The following is a 27,941-nucleotide window of genomic DNA, read 5'->3' as shown; positions in this document are numbered from 1 at the left end:
AGTCATCAAAAATCGACAGTAAACTAAAATGTATTTAATAGTAAAAAAAAAACCACAGACAATCTTTTTAAATATTCAGTGAACCGGGGCTTTGGAGGTGGCTCAGTTGGTGCAGTGCCTACAGAAAGCACTTCACTCTGGGCCTAGCACATGGTGGCGTGCATCCGTAGTCCCAGCATGTCGTGGGCTGCAGGGTAGAAGGGCAGAGATCAGAAGATCCCTCAAGCTGCAATGGGGAGAAGCCAGTGAACTTATGAGTGAGCTCCAGGTTTGCACAGACTCAGTCTCAAAAAAGAAAACCACAGAGGAAGCCCCCCAGTGTCGACCATTGACCTCCAAATGCATGTACTCAAGTACCTGTGCACCCACCTACACAACTGGCTTTTAATTTTAAGAGATATAGTCAATGGTGACCAAAGATGATTCCACGTCCACTGCCTCTGAATCTGTTTGCAAAAGCTAGGGACTGCATGGGAGAAAGCTCTGTCTAGTCTTGGTGGGTGTGAGCCCTTCAGTTAGGAGAGCTTAGGTGGTAACACAGATTTTATAAGTACAAACCTCACTCATCAACTTAGAAGCTGGAATGATTTTTAAATCCTATTCATTTGGGTAAGTAAAAAAGCCTGATTAAACAGAATGCCTATCAAATGATCCTATCCACACAAAGCCCTAGCAGTTCAGTGTCAAGTGCTTGGGGACTAACATGAAATATGAGGAAGCTGTAGGCAGGGGAAAGAGAAACTATAAAATAATTTTTAGTTTCACAGATATACTTACCAAAATTGTACACTTTAAATATGCTAACCACATCTTATAGTTTTTTGTTTAATGTCTATTTTCTTGTGATGAGAAAGGATACTTTTACTATTTTATTTCTGGATGCACCTCAACACGATGGCCATACCTTCTCAACACGATGAACAAGACAGCTGTCCACTTTTGTTGGAGAGCTTTCAGTTTACATCAAACTAGGGAAAAACTAATAGTTTTACTTCAGAGAATTTTGTGCCATGGAGGTAGATCAGTGGGTAAAGGAGCTTGCTGCACAAGCCTGGCAGCCTGAGTTCCACCCTCGGATCCCACATAAAGGTGAAGACCCCACAAGGCTGTCCTCTGATCTCCACATGTGCTGCACCACACCACTCCCCTTCATCAAGTGTGTATGTGTGTACACGCATATGTGTATGTGACATATGTGTATCCTGAACCTCTCCTTTGAAAAGCATGGTTCTGTGAGAGCCAGTGGATCACATTTTGGAGACAATGAAAATTTAGTTCTGCCCTGATTAGCCAATAGTGGACCTTTATATTGGAGCAACCTAGGCTTTAATCATTTTTACTCCTTAAAACAAAGTCCTGGGAATAATTTAAGTGTAAATGATCCATGTATAAGGCTATTTTTTTTTTAAACTCTTCAATTGTATGACAGCCAAAATAAAATCTCTTTATTCTTTTTAGGACAGATTTTAAGTGTAGGAGTTTCTTTCTTATTTCAAAAAACTTTAAGGGGCTATTAGAAAATATTTTTAAAAGGGTTGGGGCATGGGAAGTCAAAGTTAAATGGGGTAGGAATTAAGAACACAGAGGAAGTGTGTAAACAGTATTAATTACGTATACCCATCTCCAGGTTGCTTATAGAGTGTGAGTTATAGAATTTTCAAGGGCAGAATTCAAGAAACAAGTAGAAAAGGCCAAGAAAGGCTCAGGAGGGAAGGTGATGTAGACCTCTGCAGGACAGGTTAGCCACCAACAGCGCTGGCCCATAAGGCTAAAAAACTCGTTTTTCCTGGAAATCAATATATGTGCAGTTTTCTCCAACACTGGAAAATCAATGATACAAAAGTCTCTGGAAGGAAATGCAGAAAGTGACAAGGCCTGGACAAACTGCAGCTGGAGAAGACTGCTCTGAGTTTTTGATGATGAAAAGAAAAAATTCCATTTCTGCAAGGAAAATTATCAAAATTCTTATCTCTGTAAAAACAAACCAAAAAAGCTTTTAATTTGTGTCCCCCTTTAATCTTGTTCAGAAAAAAAGAATTCATACATTTGTCTTAGGCACTGTGCCAGTGCCTCTGCAAGTCTCTTGTCTCCCCCAAAGGTTATATTAACTCACGTTGTCTGTCACCACTTCCTTAGCACCCGCCTGTTAACCATGCCCTTCACTAATTTGCCAGATTATTAACCAAAATCCATTGATCTGATCAGTTTTTGTTTTCTTTTCAGTGGGATGTGGTCCTTTTGAAAGGTTTCATTAGCAGGAACAAAAATGACCCCAAGAATTCTGTTCCCTCCATTCTAATTCAAATGTAATGGGTCCATAAGACCCTACTCTCTGTTCATTGTCCCTGTCATACTCCAGCCCCTCCTCCCCTATTTCCAAGCTGAGGCAAGCATCCCATCCCTCACCCCATCCAGCATCCAGCATCCAGCGTATGCTCTGTTTGCACACGGAACCAAGGAACTAATGGGATCCTAGCTGGACTTTCCCAGCACTTGGAAGCTTCTCACTTAGGTTCTAAGAACTTACTGAATGCCTGCTAATAACAAAGTCCCAAAGAACTGTTGATAACAAGGGACCCTCTGGGGATCTTTATTTAGTGTGTATGTGTTCTTCTGAAGATGAACTTGTGCTAGAAAGTCTTCACAGATTTCTAAATAGTTTGCACAGAGGCCAAGGGCAGCTTCCCCATGCCTTAAGGTCATGGTTTGGGAGACCTGCTCCCTAACACAGGAATATCACTCTGTCCTTCCATGCTTTTATTGATATCAGCAATGGACAAGAACACCCCGGCCTAACAGCTAGGCTACCAGACAGCCTCTCCAGGGCCACTGGTATCTCTAGCTTCATCTTAAGATCCTGCCTATCCAGGCCATGTTCCCGAATGGGCATGTCCCCGCCTGTCCTGTTTGTATGTGTGGATCAGTCTGTCTGAATGTCTGAGTCGATGCCTGCATGGACCCCCAATTCTTGGTACATGGTAGGGGTTGTTCAGAACATAACGTGGCTTGCCCCGGTGGACCACTGGGCCCCGGTGTTGACCATGGGAGACAGGGCCAGAGACTGATGGTGGCAGGGGGCCAGGCACAAAGTTCATTCCAGGGCCACATCCTACAAAAGAACCAGTTATTATCAGAGTAAGTTTCTGACAGGGTAGCTCTATTATTCTTGGGTAAGTTTCTCTGGGCTTTCATTTCCTATCTGCAAAATGAGGATTCTACTTCCCCTACTACCAGACCAGAATGATAAATTTATAAATGCTATTCCAATCTGAGGGATTACTGTGACTAAACCCAAAAGGCAGTACCCAATTCCTGAGCTCACATGAACACAGATGGCTAGGCTGGAGGATGTGCAAAGGAGGCTGGGGAAAGTGTGAGCAGAGACTACCTAAGTTAGGCACCTACCTGGCATTGAGAAGTCCTCCATTGCATTGTATTTGAATTCATAGGGTGGAAAGGGCTGGCCTTGGAAAAAGGGGGTATCCTGGGGCAGGGGTGGGAACAAGGGAGGTGGTGAGGGCTGAAGTGGGTAAGGAAAAGACACGGGAGGAGGCAAATGGAAAGGTGGGAGCAGGGACAAGGCCAGCTTCTCCCTGAAGTCTGGGGGCTGCTTATGGCTTCCCTGGAATGAATGATCCATCTCTGACCAGTCCTCAATCCATGGGTCTAGGAATGGGATGACTATGTTAAACAGGCCTGGGAAACCAGGTTGCCCCAGATGCTGGCTACCAGAGCTCTACTTCATCCTCTTGGAGAACAGTAGCCTTCCTCATCTCCTTTCACTTCAAGCCAAGACCAAGCTGTGTTCCTTTTTCCTTGGTACTCTGTCTGCCTATGTTCTGACCTCATGCCTGCTCTTGCCCGGTGTCTGTATCTGTAGATTTTTCTTCTTCCCAAACTCTTCCATAGGCCAATTAATAAGTCAAATATAAAGATCTAGTCCCCTCCCAACTAGTCCTCATTTGCTTCTAAACCACTACAGGGAGTATCCTACCCCCTTTTTATCCCTCATCAACTGTGAATTGACTCTTAAACCCTTCATGTCTTCAGTGGTTTTCCTACCACATGGAACTTAACCCCTTCATTCCCAGTCACATTACATCAATACACCCTGTCCTGAGAGACCCATCAATCTGTTCTCTGCCAATCCAAAGTGAGCACCATTCTGCTGTCCTTCCTAGTTCACACTCACACGCTGCACTTCTCCCTCTGCTGGTCCTGAGGACTCCCATGAGCCCACAGCCTCTCACACACTTCTGCCCTAAGCAAACTCGATTGCTCATCTTCCCGATTCAAATCAAGTTTTATAGGTTTTGTTTTTGTTTTTCTTAACAGCCTTACTTTCCTTTGTTCCCCTTGAGACAAGGTCTAACATATTCCAGGCTGGCCTTAAACTCACTTTGTAGCTAAGGATGTGCTTAAACTGCTGATCCTCCTGCTTTTACTTTCTAAGATCGAAAATTATAAGCATGTACCACTATGCCTTGTTGTATGTGGCGCTAGAGACTGAACCCATGGCTTCATGCATGCTATCAACTTCAAGCACTCTTCCAGCTGAGCCACATCTCCAGCTATCTCTATGGTTCGTAGATGGAACCAGAAGCTGTGAAGCATCACGCTAGCCTTTCAACCTTTAAAACATCCTTTATTTACTGAAGACCAATTCTCTACTTGAGCAAAACAAGGAAGGTGGAACCAGGACATAATCCATCCCAATTCATCTGCCTAGTGTTTCTGCTCCCAGTTACCACTAAGTCCCAGTGGTCTGCCTCCAGTCCTGGCCTTTCCATGTTCCCCCCACAAACTGTATGTACCCTATTGCTGTGGCAAACAGCATCTAAGATGACTCATGCCTCCAATTCAACAACCACTGTACTCCTGGTGCTAAAGTACAGCACATTTGTGTTGGCACAGGGTTCAAGTGACCTAAAGCAAGGGAGAAGTAGATGTGGAAATAAGCGATGCTGTTTCCTTTGTGGGTAGGCAGGGACTGAGAGATTAACAAGCAAACAATCTATAGCAGAACACATCTCAGGAGGGATGCAATTAGAGTAGTATCCCAAAACCAGCCGAAGAAGTGGGACTAAGGGACCTACAGCAGCGACTACTGTGGGTCCCAGTAAGCTGGGACCCTAAGTTGGAGTTGAGGCTATCAGCTACTGTCTACTAACCCCACCACCTTGGTTACACTGTAGGTTACATTGTGTCTCTGCTGAGCAACCTGCTAGCTCACTGTACCCTTCACTTCTCTGATGAGCTTGCCTCTGCAACACTGCCTAGACCATCCTTTTTCCATATCTGTCTTCCCACTTCCTATTCCTGGGATTACCTGGAAGCAGTCTCATTTCTTTTCCACTTATCTACTGATCAGGGTCCTCTGACCCTGCCTTTTACAATCAGTACCTGCGCATGCATGTCCATTCAGGTAAACAGGAAGAATCACAAAGCCGAAGAACTGTTAGTTGAACAGCCACGTGCCTCCTGTGATGTAACCCTTCTCAGGAAATGAGAAAGGAGCATTCAGGAGCCACAACTGTTCTTCCAGAGGTCCCCTACTTTCTACAAGTACTTCAGTCCCATTTAGTTCTTTGTGCCTTGTGCTCCGAAGGCCCTACCTACACCAATACCCAACCAGTCTGTGGGAGGGCTTACCTGGCAGCCGGTCATGTTTGGGCAGCTCCACACCCCAGGCATCGGCCACGTGGGCCAGAAGTAAGTGCGAGAGGTGGCGGTGTGCATGCTGGTCCCAATGGACACCATCTCGATGACGGTGACGTACAGCATGCCGGAAATGGAAGTGGAGATCTAGGACGTCGAAACAGTGTTTCCCGGCTAGTGTAGCACTGTAGAAGTTCCCCTCAACCACATCCTGTCGCAGAGACACTGCCAGGGGCTGGAGCTAATTGACAAAGTGGACTCTCTAAGAGGGTCTCCTATCTGCCGGCCAGCCACTCTATCCCCTGTCCGGAGGGGTCCCGGTCACTCACCTCTGGCAGGAGGAAACCCCCAGTGACACGTTCCCCCAGAGGCATTGCCAAGTTCCACACCAGCAGACAAGAGTCTGGTAAAACCTGATCCATTCGTACAAAGACTCGTTCCAGGTTCTCCCTGTAGCTCTCCATTGAGCAGCGGCCATATCTGTTGGGTAACACTTAGGGTGGGCAAGAGCACAGGAGTGCTGCCATACCTCCACCTCCAACCAGTATTTCCCTCTCCCCCCGCCTGAACCTGGAGAGATCCCAGAGGCAGGAGTTGATGATCACTAGGTCAGGGGCCGGTCCATATGACAGCTCCTCCAGGATGTCCTCAAGGTACTCGGAGTAAACTCGGGTGAGGAAGTAGAAGCGCACAAGGTGGTGGCCAGAGCTAGAGCAGAACTGGCGGACCTCGCGGTACTGTGTCCCGTTGTGCAGCTCTCCCAGCTGGCCCCCAGCCACCAGCTGGTCCTGTTCAAAGCTCAGCTCCCCCTGCCCACCCACCCCACCCCGATGGTCAGATCCATGCCAGGTAGGTGGTCCTTTTCAGGCCAGGGTCTGCACCCACCCAACACTGGCATGGCTGCCAAGCTTCTCTCACCTTGGCTTTTAACTGGGAAGCTGTGAGCAGTGTGTCTTTCTGGAGCAGAAGCACCAGGTCCTTATACACAGCTCTTTGGACTGCAGGGAGACAGGGATCCCAAGGTTAAGGTCGGCCTCACCCCCTCCCAGAATTTCCCAAATGAAGGCCTTTGTTTTCCAGGGCTTGACTCCCCAACAGCAGCTCTATGGAGGGTTGGCTTAGAGAAGAAAAGACGAGGTTTTAAAGCCCTAGCTCTGCTCTTCCCAGCTATTTCCCTCTCTAACTTATGTACAGTGACCAAAGACCAAATGGGAAAATTAAGTTGGTCCCGTCCCTAGGAAAACACACAACATAGCCCACAGGTCCTTTTAAGAAAATCATGAATGGCAATGACAGATAAAGATGCCACACTCATGGGCTAAAAAATAGTGCACAAATGATATGCCAGGGCACCCAGGGAAGGTATATAGGGAATTTAAAAAAGCAAAATGCAGTTTAGTGTCCTGAAACAGAGTAAGAGATGGAGAAGTCTGAAATGGAGATGCGGCGTGCAGACAAAGAAAAGGTTGAAGAAACTGGGCGGTGAAATTTCATCCTAGAGTGGTCACTCACTGGAGTCCCCCAAAATGACCACGAACTTGTTGTGTAGCAGCTGCTGGACTTCCGAGGTATGGAAGTGGACCATGGCGCTTCCCAGCAGGCGGTGTGGCATCTCGTTTTCCAAACAGAAGACCATGCTGCCACTGACACCAGCTGCAGGGAGAGGCCAATAAGCTGACAGAGGGCAGGGACTCTAGGTAGGTCGGTCTGTTCCAAGATGACCCATGCGCGCTGGCCCCTCCCTGGCTGCTCTGAGTAATGGGGAGGAAAGTGGGGGCGGCAAGGCGAATCCCAACACGGCACCAGCTTTTATCACACTCGGAGGGAAGGAGGGTCACTTGGGCCGCGGTCTTAGAGAAGACTACAGTGCTTCGCGCGCGCAGAGACGCCTTTGCTCCCTGCCACGTGTCAACGGCGGCCCCGCGCGTGCGCACTCGTCCGCTCGCCCCAGTCACCAAGTCTCTCGGGGGCTCCAGGGATTCACGGGCCAGTAGGGCAGGCCCGGGCGCCGTGCGACAGCGTCTTGGCAGCAGGGTCCTGATCTAGAGTCAATGTTCCCATGCCCCTGGAGAGCGGTGGGTTCTGCAAAGATCCCGCCCCAGAGAGCCCGGGTGCCCAGGTTAGCTGTAGGTACGCAGCTCGACGCCCAGCGCTCGCCATGCGTGCGCAGCGGTGGTCCAGCCAACGCCTCCAGCATCTGCGCCTCAGATGCTCATGGCTCCCACTTCCGGTCACCCGTGTCCCGCCCTATGCGATCCCCAACGCCGGAGGAGTCAGAAAGGCAGCGAGGTTGGCCGCTGTGGAGGACAGAAACCAGGGCTAGGTCCACTTGGGCCGCCGCGCCGAGGGCAGGACGATAGCTCAGCGTAGCTTGCCCACAGTGCTGATGGCCGCTAAGGCGGCCTCGTCACGTGACCCCGAAGGGCGGAAGCGGAAGTGCGGCCTGAGCTTGCGCTAGGCGGGTTTTTCCTCGGCGACTCTAGCCGCCAGCTGTACTAGACATGGACTGTTACACTGCGAACTGGAATCCACTCGGGGACTCTGCCTTTTACCGGTGAGCTGCCCGCCGCCCCACCTTCCGTCCCACAGCCCAGCTTACCTTGCTTGTCTGCTGCTGGCTTGAGCCTCCCGGCAGAGCCAGCGATGCTCGCCCCGGCCACTACGTGTGCTGGCGTCCGTCCCTATGGCGGCTCGCTTGAGCGTCTGCCACTTTACGCACTTTAGGGGCAGCAATCTGGTCCTTCCTTTGCGCCAACTGAGGCAAGCTCAGAAGCCACCCCTAAACCGAGGTCTGTTGGCCTCCGGAAGGATGCTCAGATCACGTAGAGGGAGGCCGCCCCGCGGCGACAGTGAGTGCCAGTCTCCTTCCGGAAACTGCTGAAGTCAGACCACAGGGGCTCTCACAGGAGGGCGGGATCGCCACAGCGGGCGGGGTGACAGTACTGACCAAAGCTGAGAGAAGGGGATGAACCGCAATTCAGTCTTGGGGCACTATTAATGAGGAACCCTAGGCAGTGGCAACTCGCCGGGGTTGGAGTGCCCTTAGCGGTGGGTCTTTCTCAAGGCTAAACTAGTAACGTGATTACAATGGTTACCGTCTGGTTGGCTTTATTTCTTTTTAAGATATAAAGTACAAACTGCTTGTGGAGCGCTCATCAATCGGTCAGCCTATATTTGTCACTGTCTCGTGAGTGGTTTACAATTTAACCTCAATCATCCTCAATTCGTGGGTGTACCAGCTTCACAGAATTAATTGCAGGACCTCATCACACCAGGCAGTTCCATGGCTTTGTGTTTGCACAGTCTTATAGTCGCTTCTATGGGCATTGCTATTTTCCTCTTTATCACCCTGAAGAATGTTGCTCATCTTTCAGGACCTGCTTGGTTTTCCTACAATAGAATCCTTAGTGCCTCACACAGGGTCCAGTTGTAGAGTCTTATCATATGTGGCACATGAGGGCAGTGTTGGTATGAGTGTCTCGTGCTAAGCTCTTGAAGGCTAAGAATACTTCTATTTCCCGTGCATATTTAGGCCAGTGCCTTTTACCTAATAGTTGGTCAGCCTTTGGTGGCCCACACCTCCTAATCCCAGCACTCTGAGATTCAGGCCACCCTGGTCTATAGCTCAGGCCAGACAGGGCCACCTAGTAAGACCCTGTCTTGAAATAATAACAGAAACAAGCAAAACCTAATCATTACCCAACAAAATGGTAAAGAATGTTTTATTGCTATACCTGAAGATCACAGAGACATTGCGTTGGCGTCTTATTTCAATAGAAGACTTTGCTTCTGCCCATAGCCAAACTTTTAAATGGAATCGTGTTGTTTGCGGTGTAATGCATTTTCTAGACAGAGGATGCCTTGTGGTAATTTTTAGAGCTCTGTTACATTTGTTTAGTCATGATTCCTCTTAGACACATGTACAATATGAAGCAACTGAAAATACTAATGAGCAGAGTGTGGTGTCCCATCCATAACCCCATATAACACATAGCCCTTGGCATGTGGAGGCTGGAAGACTAGGATTGCCAGTTCAGCCTTGGATGGATATATATCAGAGGCCAGCCTTGGCAAGATGAGACTCTGTCCCCAAATACATATTTAAAAAGCTAAAAAATAATAAATATAAAATATTAGCTATTTTAAAAATACCTGTTGCTTACCCAGACTTTTAAAATCAGAGCATAAGGAAGATGACCACATTACGACAGAGCTCCTCCTGTTTACTCTCTGAAGAGTCAGTTTCATGGGTAGATAAGTAATGCTTCAGAAGATGTGAGTGAGTCACAGAAGTGCTGGGCTCAAGAAGGGCCTAGAAGTGTTACACCTCCTGGGACTGATGTGTATGTCCTAAAAGTTGCTAACAAAAATGACTTCCTTATATTCTGGATATTATGTTATCTAAGTACTTGTGTATAGTTTCTTAATTATCACCACCATATAGAACTAAATCATGATTCATACCAACTTAGTAATGAGGAAGCTAAGGAACAGAGAGTCTGGGTTCTGAAAGTGATGGTACGTGCCTTTAATCCTAGCAGAGGCAGGTGGATCTCTGAGTTTGAGGCCTAGCCTGGTCTACAGAGTGAATTCCAGAACAACCAGGCCTATACAGAGAAACCCTGTTTTGAAAAGCTCCCCATAACCCACCCAAGAGACGTATGTGGTAGACTCTTTGGGCCAAAACATAGAAGTTTTGATTTTACATTTGTGTGTATACGCGTGCATGCATGCATATGTACACACTCACCACATACATGCCACTACACATGTGTGGAAGTCAGAGGACAACTTGTAGGAGTTAGCTCTCTCCTTCTCACCGTTAGTGAGCTCAGATCATCAGACAGCGAGTACCGTTTATAAAGCTGAGCTGCCTCTCCCAGATATTGTTTATTTATTTGGTTTTTTGAGACAGGGTTTCTCAGTGTAACCAGCTCTGGCTGTCCTGGACTAGAAGACCAAGCTGGCGTGGAACTCACAGAGATCTGCCTGCCTCTGCCTCCTGAGTGTTGGGATCCAAGGGTCTGGGCACCATGCCCGACTCCAGATTTTTTAAATTTTTTTGGGGGGGGGGTGGTGGTTAATTTTGTTTGTTTATTTTTTTTCGAGACAGGGTTTCTCTGTGTAGCCCTGGCTGTCCTGGAACTCACTCTGTAGACCAGGCTGGCCTTGAACTCAGAAATCTGCCTGCCTCTGCCTCCCAAGTGCTGGGATTAAAGGCGTGCACCACCACTGCCTGGCCCAGATTTTTTTTTACAACAGGAAAATGTCTGGGCATTTTCTAGTTTATTCCCAGTGTGTAAATGTTTTAAGAATAGGTACTTGGTTTAGTTCATGTGTTCATCTTAGACTTAATCTGATTCTAGTAAGTGGATGAATGGGCAACAAGTGGGGACATCTCACCTGAGTCCCATCTGTAGGGCAGGGGTCTGCACTGCAGTTCATGTTGTCAGGAACTTGTTGGATTTAGAAAGGTAAGAAGTGGTGGCCATCTCTCACTCGGTTCTAGAGATGCAAACTGCACCTTGAGCTGATTCCTTCTTTAATTTGACCAACCTTTTTTTTTTTTTTTTTTTTTTTTTTTTTTTGCGTATATGATTTATTTTTATAGACACAGACATTTTCTTTTTTAAGATTTATTTATTATTATATGTAAGTACACTGTAGCTGTCTTCAGACACACACATCAGATCTCATTTCAGGTGGTTGTGAGCCACCATGTGGTTGCTGGGATTTGAACTCTGGACCTTCAGAAGAGCAGTCGGGTGCTCTTACCCACTGAGCCATCTCACCAGCCCCTTGACCAACCTTTGCCAGACTCAGTGTGTGTTGCTAAGAGAGATAGGCTCCCTTTGACAGTCATAGGGCTTATAGCCAGCACATGAGCCAGAGGATAAATTCAACCTTTGCTAATAGTTACCATGGGAATTCTGAACTTAGGCTGTGAGGAAGCGAGTTATCAAGGATGGTTTGGTTTCTTAGCTGAAAATCACGAAAAGGGAAAAGGGAACTTGGCACAGAAAAGGATGGACTTATTTTGGGGGGGCATGTTGTGCTTTGTGGTATTCATTTGTGCTTTGTGGTGTGTGTATGTGTGCATGGCTCTTGCAGAAGGGGGAGGGTTGGTGATGCTCCTCAGGAGCCATTCACTCTGTTTAAGACAAGGTCTCTCGCTGACCCAGGGCAGCTGATGAGGCTGGGCAGATCCCAGGGAGCCACCTGTCTCCGCCTTCCCAGCCCTGGACTCACAAGCATAGGCCGCCATGCTGGGCGTTTTATGTAGTACTGGGATCAACTCAAGACCTCACACTTTTGCCGATGCAGCGAGTTAGCTTGCACAGTCACAGGAGTGACATTTGTAAAGGAGGAAGAGGGATGATGCCGGTATTATAGTTTTGAATACATATGAATATTTAGTAAAAACATCATAAGCATACATTAAAAATGTATCTTAATTTATTTTGTTTTGCCTTTCTAGAGAGAATACCACTACTTAAATATTTTAAAAATTTTTATGTGTATGAGTGTTTTGTCTACATGTGTGCCTCATTAGTGCATTGCCCACAGGGGCCAGAAAAGATCACAGGACCTCTTGGGATTGATTTTACAGACCTTTGTAAGGCAACGTGGGGAAGTTGGAAATTGAACCTGGATACTCTTAATTGCTGAGCTGCCTTTCCAGCCCTCCTTGGTTTTGTTTTTTGAGACAGGATCTCATGTAGCCCAGTGTCTTAGTCAGGGTTTCTATTCCTGGACAAACATCATGACCAAGAAGCAAGTTGGGGAGAAAAGGGTTTATTCAGCTTACACTTCCATACTGCTGTTCATCACCAAAGGAAGTCAGGACTGGAACTCAAGCAGGGCAGGAAGCAGGAGCTGATGCAGAGGCCATGGAGGGATGTTCCTTACTGGCTTGCTTCCCCTTACTTGCTCAGCCTGCTCTCTTATAGAACCAAGACTACCAGCCCAGAGATGGCACCACCCACAAGGAGCCTTTCCCCTTGATCACTAATTGAGAAAATGCCTTACTGCTGGATCTCGTGGAGGCATTTCCCCAATTGAAGCTCCTTTCTTTGTGATAACTCCAGCTGTGTCAAGTTGACACAAAACTAGCCAGTACACCCAGGATGACCTTCTGGTCTTCGTGCCTCTGCCTGTCAAGTGCTAGGGATATATATAATCATGCCTAGTTTATCCAGTACTGGGGGTGGAACCCAGGACTTCAGCATGCTGGACAAACCTTCTGCCACCTGAGCTGCCTTCCCAGCTTAACCATTTTTTAATTTCTCTTCAGTAGTGTTGAGTATATTTATTGTGCTGTATAGCCAATGTAAATTCTTTTCATCAAAAAATTCTATACCTATTAAATAGCAACTCTCTGTTAAGTGTCCCTCTTTCCCTGGATTGATCATCTTCATAATTCATGAAAATGAAATCTGTTGTTTGTCTTTTGTGACTGGAATATTTAACTTAATATACTATCTCCAAGGTTGATGTTATAGCATGTGTCATAATTTCTTCATTTTTTAAGACTGAAAGATTTTGCTGTATTATGCACTACATTTTCCTTATCTGCTCCTTCAGTGACATGAGATACAGATGGGCAGACCGGATGGCAGCTTCTCAGAAAAGCCTAAGGGTGCAGAATTCATAAGGACAGGTTATGCACTCAATAGTAAAGGCTAGCTACAGTTGTCTTCTCTCTACCCAGGTCTCAGAAACAGAAATCTTGTCAGCAGCAGTAAGTGGACCCTGGATTCCAGTGCCAGGAAACCATTGGACATAACAATGCTGCTGTCACCCCGACTCTGGAGAATAACACTCCTGTAGTCACAGATGGACAGATACCTCTTTAAAGGGGCTGGCCAAGTATGTGGGAGGATTCGCCAGAAGTGAACCATCAAAACCCCTCTTTCAGACTTCGGTTTCTGCTTCAGTTCTTCTGGGTGTTTATCTAGGAATAGAGTTGCTGGATTGTCTGGAAATCTGTATACAGTTTTAGAGCTGCCATACTGTCTTCCACAGCAGCAGCTGCACCATTTTACAAACAAACTGCAACCCATGAATCCTTGAGTAGCGTTTAGTTTTGAGTTAGTTGCAAGCAAGAGATTTTGGGAATGATAGTGGGCCCTTGTTAGGGACTACAAATTGTTGGATTGTTCCCTAATGCTAGACAAAATATACCACTCAGGGCTTCCTTGGCCTGTTGCACACAGGGCTCTTCTCACACTGTGGTAGACAGTGCTTCCCCAGAAGTTTACTTGCATAGCTACAGAATTTCTTTCATTCTTTTTTTTTTTTTCCATTCTTGCATTTTGTTGTCATTGTCGTCTCAGGCCTTGACTGCATACTGCAGTTTTGAAACCCTCTCAAGCATGTAGAGCCCTCTTCTGTAGAAGCATTTTCTCCCTGTCTAGCTTGGAGGACAGCTGTGGCTACTTACTTCATTTTTGTTCTTCTCTCTTCTCTAACAGCCTTATTCTTTGTCCTGGGTTACACCTGGCTGATATAGAACTATCTCTGTACCTGTGCCAGGACTACAGAGTGCTAATGTGAAATGTTATGCAGTGGGCAGGTTGCCACAACTACAAACCCATGCTCCCAGTTTTATCTGGATTCCTATGACCTTATTTTGTGGAGTCATCCTATATTCACCATAAAGGCTAAATGTGCGAGAGATCACAAGATGAAGCAGTTATGAATAGTTCAGATACTTCAGAAATACTGAAAACTAAAGCCTTCTTTCAACTTCCCCCCCCATAATTTCACCTTGTACCTTCTAGAAAACTAAAGTTCATTGCATGGAAAGGTCTAGATTTTGCCTGACCAAACTTGCTCTCTTGACTCACTGAAGAAATAATCCCTTGTATAAGCATTTCCCTGTCCCCTGCCTTCTATACACCATATGCCAGCATCAAAAGTAAAAATTCGAAAGAGGGGAAGAGAAAGGCAAATGTGTCCATATGTACATGTACGTGTAACACGTCAGTCATGGGTCACGGTTGGCCTGCTTAACTGCTGCAGCTGTAACTGCGCTTGCCCTGAGCCAGCACATCCTCTGACCGTTTTCTCCCAGAGAGTGACTGAGCCTTCTCTCTGCTCAGGCTGCGGTATTTGGTTTCTGAAGGTTGTCATTTACTGTTATCATTGGGCATGAAAACATGAAAGAGATGCCACGGAGGATTTTAGGCAGTCCTTGCCAATGTAGTTTCCCCTTTAAGCAAAATAACCCCCTTTAACTCGATGGTTGCAACTCCTGATGGAAACATTTGCCCCTTGAAGACTCAGTTCTGCAAGCCAACAGATTCCAGAATGAGAAACTACTACTAATAAAGAGCCACTCTCCCTTCCAACTTTTGATCTGGGTGGAGGATCTGATTCAAAGCATAAGACAGACCCCATTCTTCTAAGGTAATTAGAAAGATACATTTTTTTTTCTTCTTTTTCTTTTTAAAGATTTATTTATTTATTTTAGGTATGGGTACACCATTGCTCTCTTTAGACACACCAGAAGAAGGCATCTGATCCCATTTCAGATGGTTGTGAGCCACCATGTGGTTTCTGGGAACTGAACTCAGGACCCCTGGAAGAGCAGTTGGTGCTCTTAACTGCTGAGCCATGGCTCCAGCCCAGGAAGCTGTATCTTGTGTTCAGCCCTTTCCTGTCTGTCTGCTTCCTGGCTTTCCTGAGCGGCCACACCACGTGCTCTTGACACTGATGCTCTCCTCAGTCTCATGCCGAGTCTGACCTTGCACTGAAGCCTTTCACACTGCCTTGGATACTTTTCTATTACAGTTTCAGAGGGTGAGGCCATGACCATCATGGAGGGAAGGGGCAGCAAGCAGGCAGGCATGGTGCTGGGGCAGTAGCTATGAGTATACTCTACAAATTACAGGCAGAGCGAGCAAGAATAGGCCTGATGTGGGCTTTTGAAACCTCAAAGCCAGTGAGTGACACATCTCCTCTAAAATAGCACTTTTCCTAATCTTCCTCAAAACAGTCCCACTAACCCTGGACCAAACTTCTAATCCTATAAATCTGTAGGAGCCGTTCTCACTCAGACCACCATGGATTCTGTAAGCCAAAGCAAATCTTTCCTCACTGACACTGTTTTATGTATTTATCACAGCTGTGTATGTCTGACACATTCTGTTGCTTCTTATGGGTGTTGGAATATATGGCAAGACCATTTGGTTCTGTGGCCCAGAGCTGACTTAACACTGTGTTGTGATAAGGGCCCCTTGATGAGATGCAGTGCTTTGCAGAATGCTGCAGTGGTGAATAAAGCATTCTGTGGATCAAGAGATTCTGGGTCCTGGCAAATGCAGTATAGGCAAGAAAGGTAAATCTATCAAGATTAGTTATCTGTTCCTCAACAACAAATGTCTGCCTCTTCAGAGCCCAGTGTGGTCATCTTGCAGGTTGGACCCTTTAGAATGGTGCCATAGTGGAGACTTGTTTTCAACATTCAGCACTTGGACCAGGGAGCCCTTTGTCACATCTACTGCAGATGAGATTATGATAAGGTTTCCAGGTTGGGTAGGAGAGATGACAGACAAGCTACTTTCACCAGGAAGAGAGGCTCCAAAGTTGTCAGTTTCATCTGGACTGGCTCTAACTACATACCCTAGTTAGGTTTCAGGGTCCCATTCTTTCCTGATCAGTACCCCAACTGGCACATGAGATATGGCATGCTGATATATTCAACTGTTGTAATTAAAAACTCACAAAATTAAAATTGTGTTGATTTTTAGCAATAGCAACTGTATAGCTTCAGACAATTATCTTAGACCTGTCATAGAAGCTCTCTGCTCCTCGGGTCATGATTTAGTTAGCAGTCCATGAATGATGGGAACACACAAGAATGGAAGTGTGAGGAGGGGTGGGAGACCTGAAACACAGAATCCATAAGGTAAGCCACACCTAAAGGCTGGATGTAGAGCAAGTAAAGGGAGTTATTTCAAACGTACTTGTATACAGAGTGTATATATAGCCAGACATATAGGTGTACAGACAAATGAGTGGTCTGATGTGAGCAGAGAACTTGGAGTGCAGTGTCTGCAGAGAACCCTGAGAAGGTGATCAGGGCCTAGGCAGTGTTTCCCAGGAGTGTGCACATGATGGCAGCTGAGTGCCACCACCAGGTTATCCTCATACACCCCCCCCCCCTCCCCCATGGCTGGCCGAACCAGAAGGCGCTCAAGTTCTTGTCCTGCGTGCTGGTCTAGTGTTTCAGCGCCCTCTACTGAGGAAACTTCATATTGGGCTTACTGAAAGAAAGGCTTGAGGGAGCAATGGTCTTTAATATACAGCTTGTGAGTACATTGAGGACTGAATGAATGGCCATCACTTTATAACCAGCATGCTAGGTCTGTGTGAAAATATGTTTTCCAATATTTTCATTCAGTGAATTTAGTAACAAAATAGCAAATGTATATGTATTTTAAAATCTTGAATCCACTATATGACATAGCATGGAGGAGACAGAAGCAGGAGGATCAACTTGAGTTTGAGGGCAGCCTGGGCTGGTTAGTGAGTTTTGGGCCAGCCTTAGCTACAGAGTAAGACCCTGTCTAGAAGCAATGTCCCCAAACTCCAAAGTTTTAATGTTTTAAAGAAAAGATTGATATATTTTTATGTGCATGGGTGTTTTGCCTACATGTATATCTGTGTAAGGTGGCTGGGTAAGGCACTTGCCATCAAGTCTGATGAACTGAGTTCTGTTCCCAGGACCCACGTGATGGGGAAGGATCCAATTCGTGAGAGTTTCCTGTGGCTTCCACGTGGGTATACAACATGTACATACAACTGATACTCAGTCAAAAACAGTTTTTAAAGAAAGAGCAGCTGGACCAGGCCAGGGAATTAGCTCACTTATTAGAGTGCTTGTCCAAAATGCATGAAGTCCTGGTCTCAATCCTCAGTACTGCGTGAAGCAGGCATGGCAGTGTAGGTCTATAATACCATTATCCAGGATATTTTGTGCCAACCTGAAACACCATCTTTATAGTATGCTCAGTTCCCAGATCTTTTCTGGACACTGCTCTCTTTCATTGATTTGTTGAGGTTTGTTTGTTTGTTTGTTTGTTTTGGGGGGTGTTGTTTAGGTTTTTGTTTTTTAGACAGGGTCTTACTGTGTAACTCTGACCCTAGGTAGACCAGGCTGACCTTGAAGTCTCAGTCCTGTGATTAAAAGTGTACACCACTGTACCTAACTTTTAAAAAATGTATTTCTAAAGGGGAGAGGTGGGCTGTGTGCATGTGTAAGTGCAGGTGCCCTCAGCGCAGAAGAGGAATTAAGGCCACTTGGAGCTAGAACTCCAGATGCTGGCGAGCCCCATGGGATGGGGTTGGATGGAATTCGAGTTCTCTGCATGAGTAGTATGAGCTGTCCTTCCAGCCCCTCACCTGTTTTCTCATTCCTATCTCAAAACAGTAGTTTAAATTAACTTTAGTTTACATGGCATGTTTTATATACATAGCATATGTATGTATGTATGTATGTGTGTTTTCTTATGTTTTTTAATCATTTTAAATACCTTCCGTTATTTTCTGTTTCCAAGAATCCCTTTTCCAACCATGAACTTTAGACTCAGTGCTTGCATATCTATAAAGAAACCATTGGGAAGTATTTTATCAGAATTATTGTACATTTGTGGGTCATCTTAGAATATTTATCCATGTCTTTTGTATTCTTGAGGGCAATTTGATATGATTTTATTACTTTTTTCATGATTTTTAAAAAAGATTTGTTTGTTTATTTTATGTATGTGTACTGTCTTCAGACACACCAGAAGAGGGGATTGAATCCCATTATAGATGGTTGTGAGCCACCATGTTTTTGCTGGGAATTGAACTCAGGACCTCTGGACCTGCTGAACCATCTCTTTAGCCCCAATTCTCATGATTTTTAAATATCTTTAAGGCTTTGTTGTTATCATAACTAGAATGTTGTTAATTTTTAAATATTAAAAATTTGCTTTGTTTAAGACAAAGTCTGTATACCCTGGCTGGTCTGGAACATGCTGTGTAGTCCACGCTGGCCTCAAACAGATATCCTCCTGCCTCTGCCCCTAAGTTCTGGGGTTAAAGGCATGTGCTGCCATACCTGGTATTACCAGAATCCTTTAAAAGTTAAAATTTATAAACCAGGTGTAATAAGTATATTCTTTTATCCCAGCACTTGGCAAATTAAGCAAATAGCTATGAATTCTAGGCTAGCCTGGGGTATGTAGCAAGAACCAGGGCAGCCAGTAAGAGCCTATCTCAAAAAACAAAAACAAAACCAGGCTGAAAGTGCTTGCCTGATCATCTTCACTCTTGATTTATTTTTCTCCTTCTCTCCCCCCCCCCGCCCCCCATTCTATATGAGTCTCACTGGGAATGGAAATGTCTTGCCGTACAAACATGGGCTGATGTTTATTTATTGTCTTGTAAACTGCTTTGCTGAGTTTCCCTCAGCAAAAAACAAAAATAAAAAACACCTTAAATTGAGATAAGTATTTGATATTTCAGGGTTCTTTGTAATTTAGACTATTTGTGTAGACTTAGCAAATTTATCATCTAATCTGTAACTCAAATCTGAAACAACACTCAAGAAAATTCACACTTCAGGGTTGGAGAGATGACTCTTCCAAAGGTCCGGAGTTCAAATCCCAGCAACCACATGGTGGCTCACAACCATCCGTAATGAGATATGACGTCCTCTTCGGGTGTATCTGAAGATAGCTACAATGTACTTACATATAATAAATAAAGAAATCTTTTTTTAAAAAAGGAAAATTTACATTTCTTTTACTCGGGGTTCTCTAGCAGAACAGAATTTCTAGAATAAATCCATACATATATATATATATATATATATGTATATGTATATATGTATATGTGTGTGTGTACACATACATGTATAGCTAGATAGATGTAGATAGATATAGATAGATAGGTACATATATAGATAGGTGGATGGGTAGATAAATATATAATATATAAGTATATTATTTAATACTATATTATAATATTTATTTAATATTATACATTAAAATATATAAATGTATTCATGAGATTTATCAGAATGGCTTACAGGCTTCAGCTAATCTAATAAAAGCTGCCTATAAATGAAAGGTCCAGGAATCCAGTAGTTGCTCAGTCCACCAGGCTGTCTCAGCCGGTCTTCAGTAGATGCTGTAATCCAGAAGATGTAGTTAATTCTGCATGTAGTCAGGTTGACAACCAAGAATAGACATCACACAGAACACTTCAGATTTTAAGATGATGGGTGTACAACCATCTAGTAATAGCTTTGTTCTTTCTCTAAAATAATTTCCTTAAATTATTTTGACTAGAGCCCTCAGAGGGGTGTCAAGTGCAATGGTAGGCATGTTTCTGATGGTTAATTAGAAGACCACTGAGATAAACAAAAATTTCCTCTTTACTTGCATTTTCTTTTGATGTTCCAGAATAATATCCACTTTTCTCTGCCCCTTCCCTGCTCTTCCAAGCATCCAGTGATAGCATGATAAACTTAAGCCCATTCCAGGCAGCATGCATTCATGCACACACCTAAGGTTGCAGTATGCATTCACGCACACACTAGGGTTGCAGTATGTATTCATGCACATACTAGGGCTACAGCATGCATTCATGCACACACCTAGAGCTGCAGGCTTCTCAGCTTGCTTGTGATTTTGTCACTTCTGCAAGCTAGGAGTCACAGAATGCCATCACCAGGACTCCCCCCAGCAGTATCTCTTGGAAAAGCTCATTTTTGGTATCATCTTTCAGACACTGAATTTGGTGCTTCTAAAACTAGCTTCACCTAGAACTCTAGCTTGACCCTTAGGCAGAAAGAGCATTATCTAATTCATCATTGGAGCCAGAAATAAAAGAGGCCTCATATTCAATAGGTTGACCTCTGAAGGTCTTGCTTTCCTACTGGTTCCAGGCAGAGCCAGCAACGGTACCTTAGCACCATTTCAGTGTCTTGTACATAACCTGCCCATCTCAGATGCTCCTGCCAACAGTGGACACTTGCCTCAAAAACTATACCCTTTCTTGTGGGTACCCTGTGCTACCTCACCTGTGGTCCCCAGGCCTACATGATATAGTCAGTTTCTAGTCACCATCCCCCTCTCTTCCTCTCATGTGGGGAGGGAAAGACTCTCCTCCACTAGATAAACGGTAGCTTCAGGCATTCCTCTGGGGCTTATTCTGTCTAGATAAAGGAACCGGAGGAGGACCGGGACAAGGACGCTAATCTGTTTGTTTCTGTGAGTAGGAAGTATGAGCTGTACAGCATGGACTGGGACCTGAAGGAGGAGCTCAAGGATTGCCTGGTGGCTGCTGCACCCTATGGGGGTCCCATTGGTATGCTCCCTCTATTACTACTACATACTGTGGGCTCCCAGGGTGTTGTTTGGGTTGTTCTCTGCCAATCCTCCTTCTAAATGTTTTTAGTTTGGGTTCTCACGAGGCTCGGTTCCCATGAGCTGAACCTGAGTAAATGATCCAGGAGGCCTACCTTACATGGGGCCTGAGGTTCTAGGACAGAAGTCTCTTCTCAAATTGCAGCTCTACTGAGGAACTGTTGGAGAAAAGAGAAAGCTGCCAGCGTGCGGCCAGTACTGGAGATCTACTCTGCATCTGGCTTGCCACTGGCTAGCCTGCTGGTGAGCATGGAACCTATCCCTATTGTGTGATGGGCAGGGCTGGCTGCTTCTAAGGAAAGCCATGGGAACCTCTCTCCTCTGCAGTGGAAGAGTGGGCCTGTGGTGGCCCTCGGCTGGTCAGCTGAGGAGGAGCTGCTCTGTGTGCAAGAAGATGGCGCAGTGCTAGTGTATGGCCTTCATGGAGACTTCCGGAGGCACTTCAGCATGGGCAATGTAGGAGCCACAGGAGCCTGAGGAGGGAAGGGGGACCTCTCTTCACCTGTGGGTTTCTTAACCCACGGTCCATCTTGTTAGGAAGTGCTTCAGAACCGTGTCCTGGATGCCCGGATTTTTCACACTGAGTTTGGTTCGGGGGTGGCCATCCTTACAGGAGCCTATCGCTTTACTCTGAGTGCCAATGTAGGTGACCTCAAACTCCGTCGGATGCCAGAGGTGCCAGGTAAGCCCTGATACTTAAGAGAGCCCTTCAATACCACAGATATGCTTCCAGACTAGAACCAGCAGACACACACACTGTGGGCTCTAGTCGTTTCAGGTTTCCTCTTCCCTGTGACAGGTCTGCAGAGTGCACCCTCATGTTGGACCACACTGTGCCACGACCGAGTTCCACACATTCTTCTGGCTGTAGGACCCGATCTTTACCTTCTGGATCATGCTACCTGCTCTGCAGTGGTGAGAACCTAAGTGGGAATGAAATGGAAGGGCTGGTCAACAAGTAGGAAGGCATTGAAAAGTCAGTTTATCTGGTTTCCTCCTTGGTCCTGCCTCAGACACCTGCTGGCCTAGCCCCAGGAGTGAGCAGCTTCCTACAGATGGCTGTATCCTTCACGTATCGTTACCTGGCACTCTTCACAGACACAGGCTACATCTGGATGGGGACAGCATCACTCAAGGTGTGGTTCTAGGACAGCAAGGGATACTGTGCTTTGTCCAAGGAAGATCTGTTGTGGATAGAGCCATGGCTTTTCAACAGCAGGATGACTGTTGAACAGCAGATGCTGGGGCAGGGCCGTGACATGCTGTGCCGTTTCAGGAGAAGCTGTGTGAGTTCAACTGCAACATCCGGGCTCCCCCGAAGCAGATGGTCTGGTGAGGATAGAGGCGTTCTTAAAGGGTGGGGTTAGAGCTTAGCCTTGTTGCCTGGGATAGCCTGAGTCATCCTGTCTTCTGGCCAGACTAAGTGGAACATAGGCCTTCTCTTCTCTGCTGCACTTAAAGGAGAACTTTGTCCTCTGTGGGCCACTTGACTGGTAGTGTAAGAGTGAGATGGAAACAGATAGGTCAGCATGTGGCCAGGGAAATGGGCTCCGGGACACAGTGTGTTCAGGCTGTCCCCAGGAAAGGGGTACAAGCAATGCAGAAGACACGGCTATGGGCCCAATATCCCGAGTATCCCAGTGGTGTATATGCTATTGCTCATAGGTGTAGCCGACCTCGGAGCAAGGAAAGGGCTGTTGTTGTGGCCTGGGAGAGGCGGCTGATGGTGGTGGGCAATGCGCCTGAAAGCATCCAGTATCCTTGGACGCATCCTGTGTGGGCTGGGAGAGGGAAGGAAAAGGAGGTTACACTATCTTTGGATGCTCTTAGTAGCCTTGACTGAACTCAGGTTTGTGCTCGATGAGGACTCCTACTTAGTGCCTGAGCTTGATGGGGTCCGCATCTTCTCCCGAAGCACCCATGAGTTCCTGCATGAAGTCCCAGGTGAGGCTCCCACAAGCATACCGTGGGACTCTGGGCAGGTGCTCCTGATCCAAAACAGGATCTGGGTATTAAGGGCAGAACTGAGAATTTTCATACGTCATTTCTACTCAAAAACTCCTCTTCTAGTGGCCAGTGAAGAGATCTTCAAAATTGCCTCAATGGCCCCTGGAGCACTGCTGTTGGAGGCCCAGAAGGAATATGAGGTAATTTCTGGGCAACTTCTAAGATTCCCAAGATGCTCTCTTCCTTTCTCTTCTCTTGACTAGACCAGCCCTCTGCCCCTGCCTGAGCACCCATGATAAGCCAGGGGCTACCTGACAGGGGAGGGGGTTAGATAAGACACTGACTTGAGCTGGCTAAGGCTAGCACATGTAAACCGGCAGGGCTACCCTACTGTCCACAGGCTCAAGTTGGTGCTTTCCAAGACCTCTCCATTTGAACTATGTAGTTCCATGAGGCTGGGGACCAGAGTGAGACTGTCTGTAATGTTCCATCTCTGGGCCTCTCCCCACAGAAAGAGAGCCAGAAAGCAGATGAGTACCTGCGGGAGATCCAGGAACTGGGCCAGCTGATCCAGGCTGTGCAGCAGTGCATTGAGGCTGCAGGACATGAGCACCAGCCAGACATGCAAAAGAGTCTGCTCAGGGTTGGCCTGGAGGGGCTTAGGGGAGGGTGTGTGGGAAGTGGGGTGCACTGGGCAGCCAGGGAAGTTCATTTCCATTTGGTTCTTTTTAGGCGGCTTCATTTGGAAAGTGTTTCCTTGACAGATTTCCACCTGACAGCTTCGTGCACATGTGTCAGGACCTTCGAGTGCTCAATGCTATTAGAGACTACCACATTGGGATCCCTCTCACCTACACCCAGTATCCCTATGTATGGCATGAGGGTGTTTACAACTGGGCATGGCAGGGTAAGGGGTAGGAGATGTGGTCTGTAGATCCCTGGCAAACAGGCCTTATACCAACTGATCCTTAACCAAGGAAAACACAGATACAAGCAGCTCACCATCCAGGTGCTGCTAGACAGGTACAGACGCCAGGGGGACTATAGGGAGGGCAAGGGTGGGTAGTATTATGTGGGGACTCATGGTTTAGAAGTCGGGCTAGGGCTATTCTGCCTGCTCGACCTCACTTTGCCTCACAACTTTTTCCCTTACTCCTTTATCTGCCAGGCTTGTGTTGCGGAGGCTTTATCCCTTGGCTATCCAGATATGCGAGTACCTGCGCCTTCCTGAAGTCCAGGGTGTCAGCAGGATCCTAGCCCACTGGGCCTGCTACAAGGCAAGGGCATGGGATATGAGGTAACCTCAGGCCCTGACAAAATACAGGAAATACAGAGCATGAAAATAAATAAAGGATGGGTTCTGATGGAGGCCCTTTAGGATTGGGCAGGTAAGGGGTGACATCCAGACTTGTGTGACACCCACATACACACTTACAGGTGCAGCAGAAAGATGTCTCAGATGAAGATGTAGCACGGGCTATTAATCAGAAGCTGGGTGACACGCCTGGTGTTTCATACTCTGACATTGCTGCGCGGGCCTATGGCTGTGGCCGCACTGAACTGGCCATTAAGGTGTGTGGTCGTTTTACCTTTCCCAGACACCCCAGGGAAAGGGGTGTTTTAGGCCCTTACACAAGTATTTCTCTGCCTTCTACCCCACTTAACAGCTGCTGGAATATGAGCCACGCTCAGGGGAGCAGGTACCTCTTCTCCTAAAGATGAAGAGGAGCAAACTCGCACTGAGCAAGGCCATTGAGAGTGGAGACACTGACCTGGGTGAGCAGGGTTGGGTGAGGGCCAGGAGGCACTAGGATGATAGGGTGAGTGAGCCCAGTAATGTCAGAGCTAGGCTGGAGGCCCACCTACTTCTTCATCCACAGTGTTTACAGTGTTGCTGCACCTAAAGAATGAACTCAATCGAGGAGACTTTTTCATGACTCTCCGGAACCAACCCATGGCCCTGAGTTTGTATCGACAGGTAAATTGTGTGTGAAGGGGAGGGAAGGATTGGCGTTTTCTGAGCCTTTGAGTTGACTTTGCTGACTAATCTGCCTGTGACCCAGTTCTGTAAGCATCAGGAGCTAGACACTCTGAAGGACCTTTACAATCAGGACGACAATCACCAGGAATTGGGCAGCTTCCACATCAGAGCCAGCTATGCTGCTGAAGAGGTCTGGGGTCCAAAGGGAGGGTGGGGCCTTTGGATTAGTTGGGTTGTCCATCAAAGCCCTAGCTCTCTGCATTAGGTTACACCCTCTCTGGTCATAACTGTTGAGGGGCTCTGAGAGCATCAGGCCAGAATATGGCACTGGTCTCAAGAGAGACAGCATCTCTAGGACAGTGGAAGAGTGCCCCTAGTAGATAAGGCTGGTTCTAGGCACAAGGGTGGAGAGAGGAAAGACTAATTAATGTGTTGTGACCTCAGTATCCCTTTGTCTGTAGCGTATTGAAGGGCGAGTGGCAGCTCTGCAGACAGCAGCTGATGCCTTCTACAAAGCCAAGAATGAATTTGCAGCCAAGGTTTGACTGCCTTTTCTAAGAGATTCCTGTCCTGTCTTGGACTTCCTTGCTTGGCCTTGATCCCCTTGTTCTGGTCTCCAGGCCACAGAGGATCAAATGAGGCTCCTGCGGCTACAGCGACGCCTAGAGGATGAGCTAGGGGGCAGGTTCCTAGATCTATCTCTACACAACACTGTCACCACTCTTATCCTTGGAGGCCACAACAAGCGGGCAGAGCAGCTGGCACGTGACTTTCGCATCCCTGATAAGAGGTGGGTAAGGATTTCAGCTATATGTAGTCCTGGGACTTCTTGCCTTTCCTTCATACCTATGCTGAGTACAGCTTTCCTGCAGGCTATGGTGGTTAAAGCTGGCTGCCCTGGCAGATTTGGAAGATTGGGAGGAGCTGGAGAAGTTTTCCAAAAGCAAGAAATCACCGATTGGCTACCTGGTGAGACAGGGCTCTTCCCTAGGCCTCCCACTAGTGAGAGTAGCCCTGGGAGGGGGCCAGGCAAGGGAGGTGGGGCAATGGCCCATTTGTGCACCCATTCCACTGTCATGTGTTCTTAGCTAGTGCTTCTTGTGCCTTGTGAACATGAGCAGACACATGTACTGTGTGGGGAACTCTGGAGGATAGGCACAAGCCTGCCTCCTACATAGTGGTGGGGGAGTTACTTTACCTCATAAAGACTACAGGGGCCACTATGTGCCTGAGGGCAGAAGGGGCAGGGAGGGTCAAGATTTGAGGAGGTACTTCAAACATGGAGGGCGAGTTTTATAATGGCAGCCTGAGAGAAGATACAAGGCCTTAGAGGACAGGAGGCAGAAACACCTAACTTGGTGGCGGGAATGGTGGTGGTAGAATAGAAGCATAAGGATGATTCTTCCCAAGTCTCTGATAGGTCTTTGGTTTAGCTGCTTTCTGTTATAATGGTCTGCTCCATATTGTTTCCCCTAGGTGGGAAGGGGACTAGATATACTGACTATACAAAATACCTATGGGCAAGTGTCCCCTGGGCTTCTGCTCCTGAGAGAGAGGAAATAGGGCCAGGCTTGTCTTCTTTGTCTTGCAAAGCCCTTTGTAGAGATCTGCATGAAACAGCATAACAAACATGAGGCCAAGAAGTATGCTTCCCGTGTGGGCCCTGAACAAAAGGTCAAGGCTTTGCTTCTTGTTGGGTAAGTTAGATGAAGGCCTCTGTGTGTGAGGTGGCTGAAGAGTGGGCTGAGAGGAGACAGGGCTGTTGCCCTTGAACAGCCCCAACGCCATCTCCCCTTCTGCTCAAACCACAGGGATGTGGCTCAGGCTGCAGAGGTGGCTATTGAGCACCGGAATGAAACCGAGCTGAGCCTCGTTTTGTCCCACTGCACTGGAGCCACAGATGGGGCCATAGCTGACAAGATTCAGCGGGCCAGGGCACAAGCCCAGAAGAAGTGAAGAGCCTGTCCTTAAGGGGGCTAGTTAAATCCAGGGATGTCCAGATGTAAATAAATTTGGAATACTAATTCAGAATAGTTGTTGTATGCTGTCTGGCTTAAGAAAAGCAGGCTTTGAGGCAAAACTGTCTAGCTACGGCAGCAGAACTCTGCATATTTGATTGTATTGAGGTTGGGAATAGGAAGTTATAAGAGATCTGTTTATTCACATAGTCACCATAGTAATTCTCTCAGAAGCTGTCTCACAGCCTGAAGGAAGGTGTGGAGGGAGATATTCAAGCACCATGGTACCCAGGAAGCCCCACACTAAAGAGCATGACATGCCTGCCCATGAGTTCACAAGGACCACACTGTGCACTTCGTTATTATTCACCCATCCCTCACGACAGTTCTGAATCTATAACAGCAAATACGTATCAAAAGAAGGATTTGGGCTGGCCAAGTGGCTCAGTAGCTAAAGGCTTTTGCCACCAAGCCAAACAACTTGAGTTTAAACCCTTGTCCTCTGATCTTTACCCATATACAAAACATACTGAATAGATGGGCGTATGAATGAATGAATGAAAATAAATAGAAATAAATAAGGATTTGAAACCTAGGTTGTGTTCAGGCTGGAACTGAAGTCAAGTCCTCTGAACCGGAAAACCTGATTAGAGGATAGATGGGAAGCCAGTGACCATCTCATTGTCAGGGTTGGAGGAGGGATCTTTGAGTGCCCTGGCTATTGAACAGTAAGTGGCAAGCGGTTCTTGTGTGGTCCCTGTGCTTGAAAAAGGGGGTGGAAGATCATTTCAGTCCTAGGAGCTATAAACTGGAAAACCCTAATCCCACCCTGGAGTGAGTCCTTCCCTCCAGTCAGGAAGAGGGCTGTGACTTTCTGCCTTGTGTCTGCAGCCCCCAGTGTACTCCAGTGCACTGTAGCACTACTCACCCATCAACAGGTGAGCCCTTCATGCCTCCCACCTCGCTTGTTAGCAG

The 27,941-nt window shown here is 46.7% G+C and overlaps 2 protein-coding genes across 4 annotated transcripts; one reads left to right on the top strand and one right to left on the bottom strand.

Annotated features, from left to right (window-relative positions):
• Window positions 1-18: 18 nt before the first annotated feature.
• Window positions 19-8,518, bottom strand: Pced1a (PC-esterase domain containing 1A). 3 transcript variants are annotated; one of them, XM_021155822.3, is made up of 8 exons: window positions 8,258-8,518; window positions 7,171-7,955; window positions 6,577-6,656; window positions 6,229-6,467; window positions 5,988-6,138; window positions 5,653-5,899; window positions 3,406-3,666; window positions 19-3,109 (listed from the first exon to the last, which is right to left on the bottom strand). In XM_021155822.3, exons 2-8 carry the CDS (start codon window positions 7,292-7,294, stop codon window positions 2,862-2,864), a joined length of 1,350 nt encoding a protein of 449 aa, XP_021011481.1. In that variant the 5' UTR covers window positions 7,295-7,955; window positions 8,258-8,518; the 3' UTR covers window positions 19-2,861. The 3 variants fall into 3 exon arrangements, with proteins under 3 accessions (XP_021011481.1, XP_029328182.1, XP_085690302.1); XM_029472322.2 differs by having other exon boundaries at window positions 7,171-7,311; XM_085834176.1 differs by lacking the exons at window positions 3,406-3,666; window positions 8,258-8,518 and having other exon boundaries at window positions 7,171-8,167.
• Vps16 (VPS16 core subunit of CORVET and HOPS complexes) lies at window positions 8,095-27,039 on the top strand. Its single transcript, XM_021155821.3, has 24 exons — window positions 8,095-8,212; window positions 20,933-21,021; window positions 21,226-21,323; window positions 21,408-21,536; window positions 21,618-21,762; window positions 21,880-21,995; window positions 22,094-22,216; window positions 22,357-22,412; window positions 22,746-22,835; window positions 22,930-23,024; window positions 23,151-23,227; window positions 23,539-23,670; window positions 23,760-23,887; window positions 24,015-24,050; window positions 24,196-24,304; window positions 24,465-24,599; window positions 24,695-24,803; window positions 24,908-25,005; window positions 25,091-25,198; window positions 25,470-25,547; window positions 25,629-25,798; window positions 25,881-25,977; window positions 26,602-26,705; window positions 26,820-27,039. Exons 1-24 carry the CDS (start codon window positions 8,160-8,162, stop codon window positions 26,962-26,964), a joined length of 2,520 nt encoding a protein of 839 aa, XP_021011480.1. The 5' UTR covers window positions 8,095-8,159; the 3' UTR covers window positions 26,965-27,039.
• Window positions 27,040-27,941: the final 902 nt, after the last annotated feature.

Source organism: Mus caroli, unplaced genomic scaffold (genome assembly GCF_978045245.1).
Source record: "Mus caroli unplaced genomic scaffold, Mus_caroli_1 scaffold_2, whole genome shotgun sequence".
In the NCBI taxonomy this organism is placed as follows: Eukaryota; Metazoa; Chordata; class Mammalia; order Rodentia; family Muridae; genus Mus; species Mus caroli.
The sequence above is the reverse complement of the archived record's forward strand: the minus strand, read 5'-3'. Positions and strand labels throughout refer to the sequence as shown.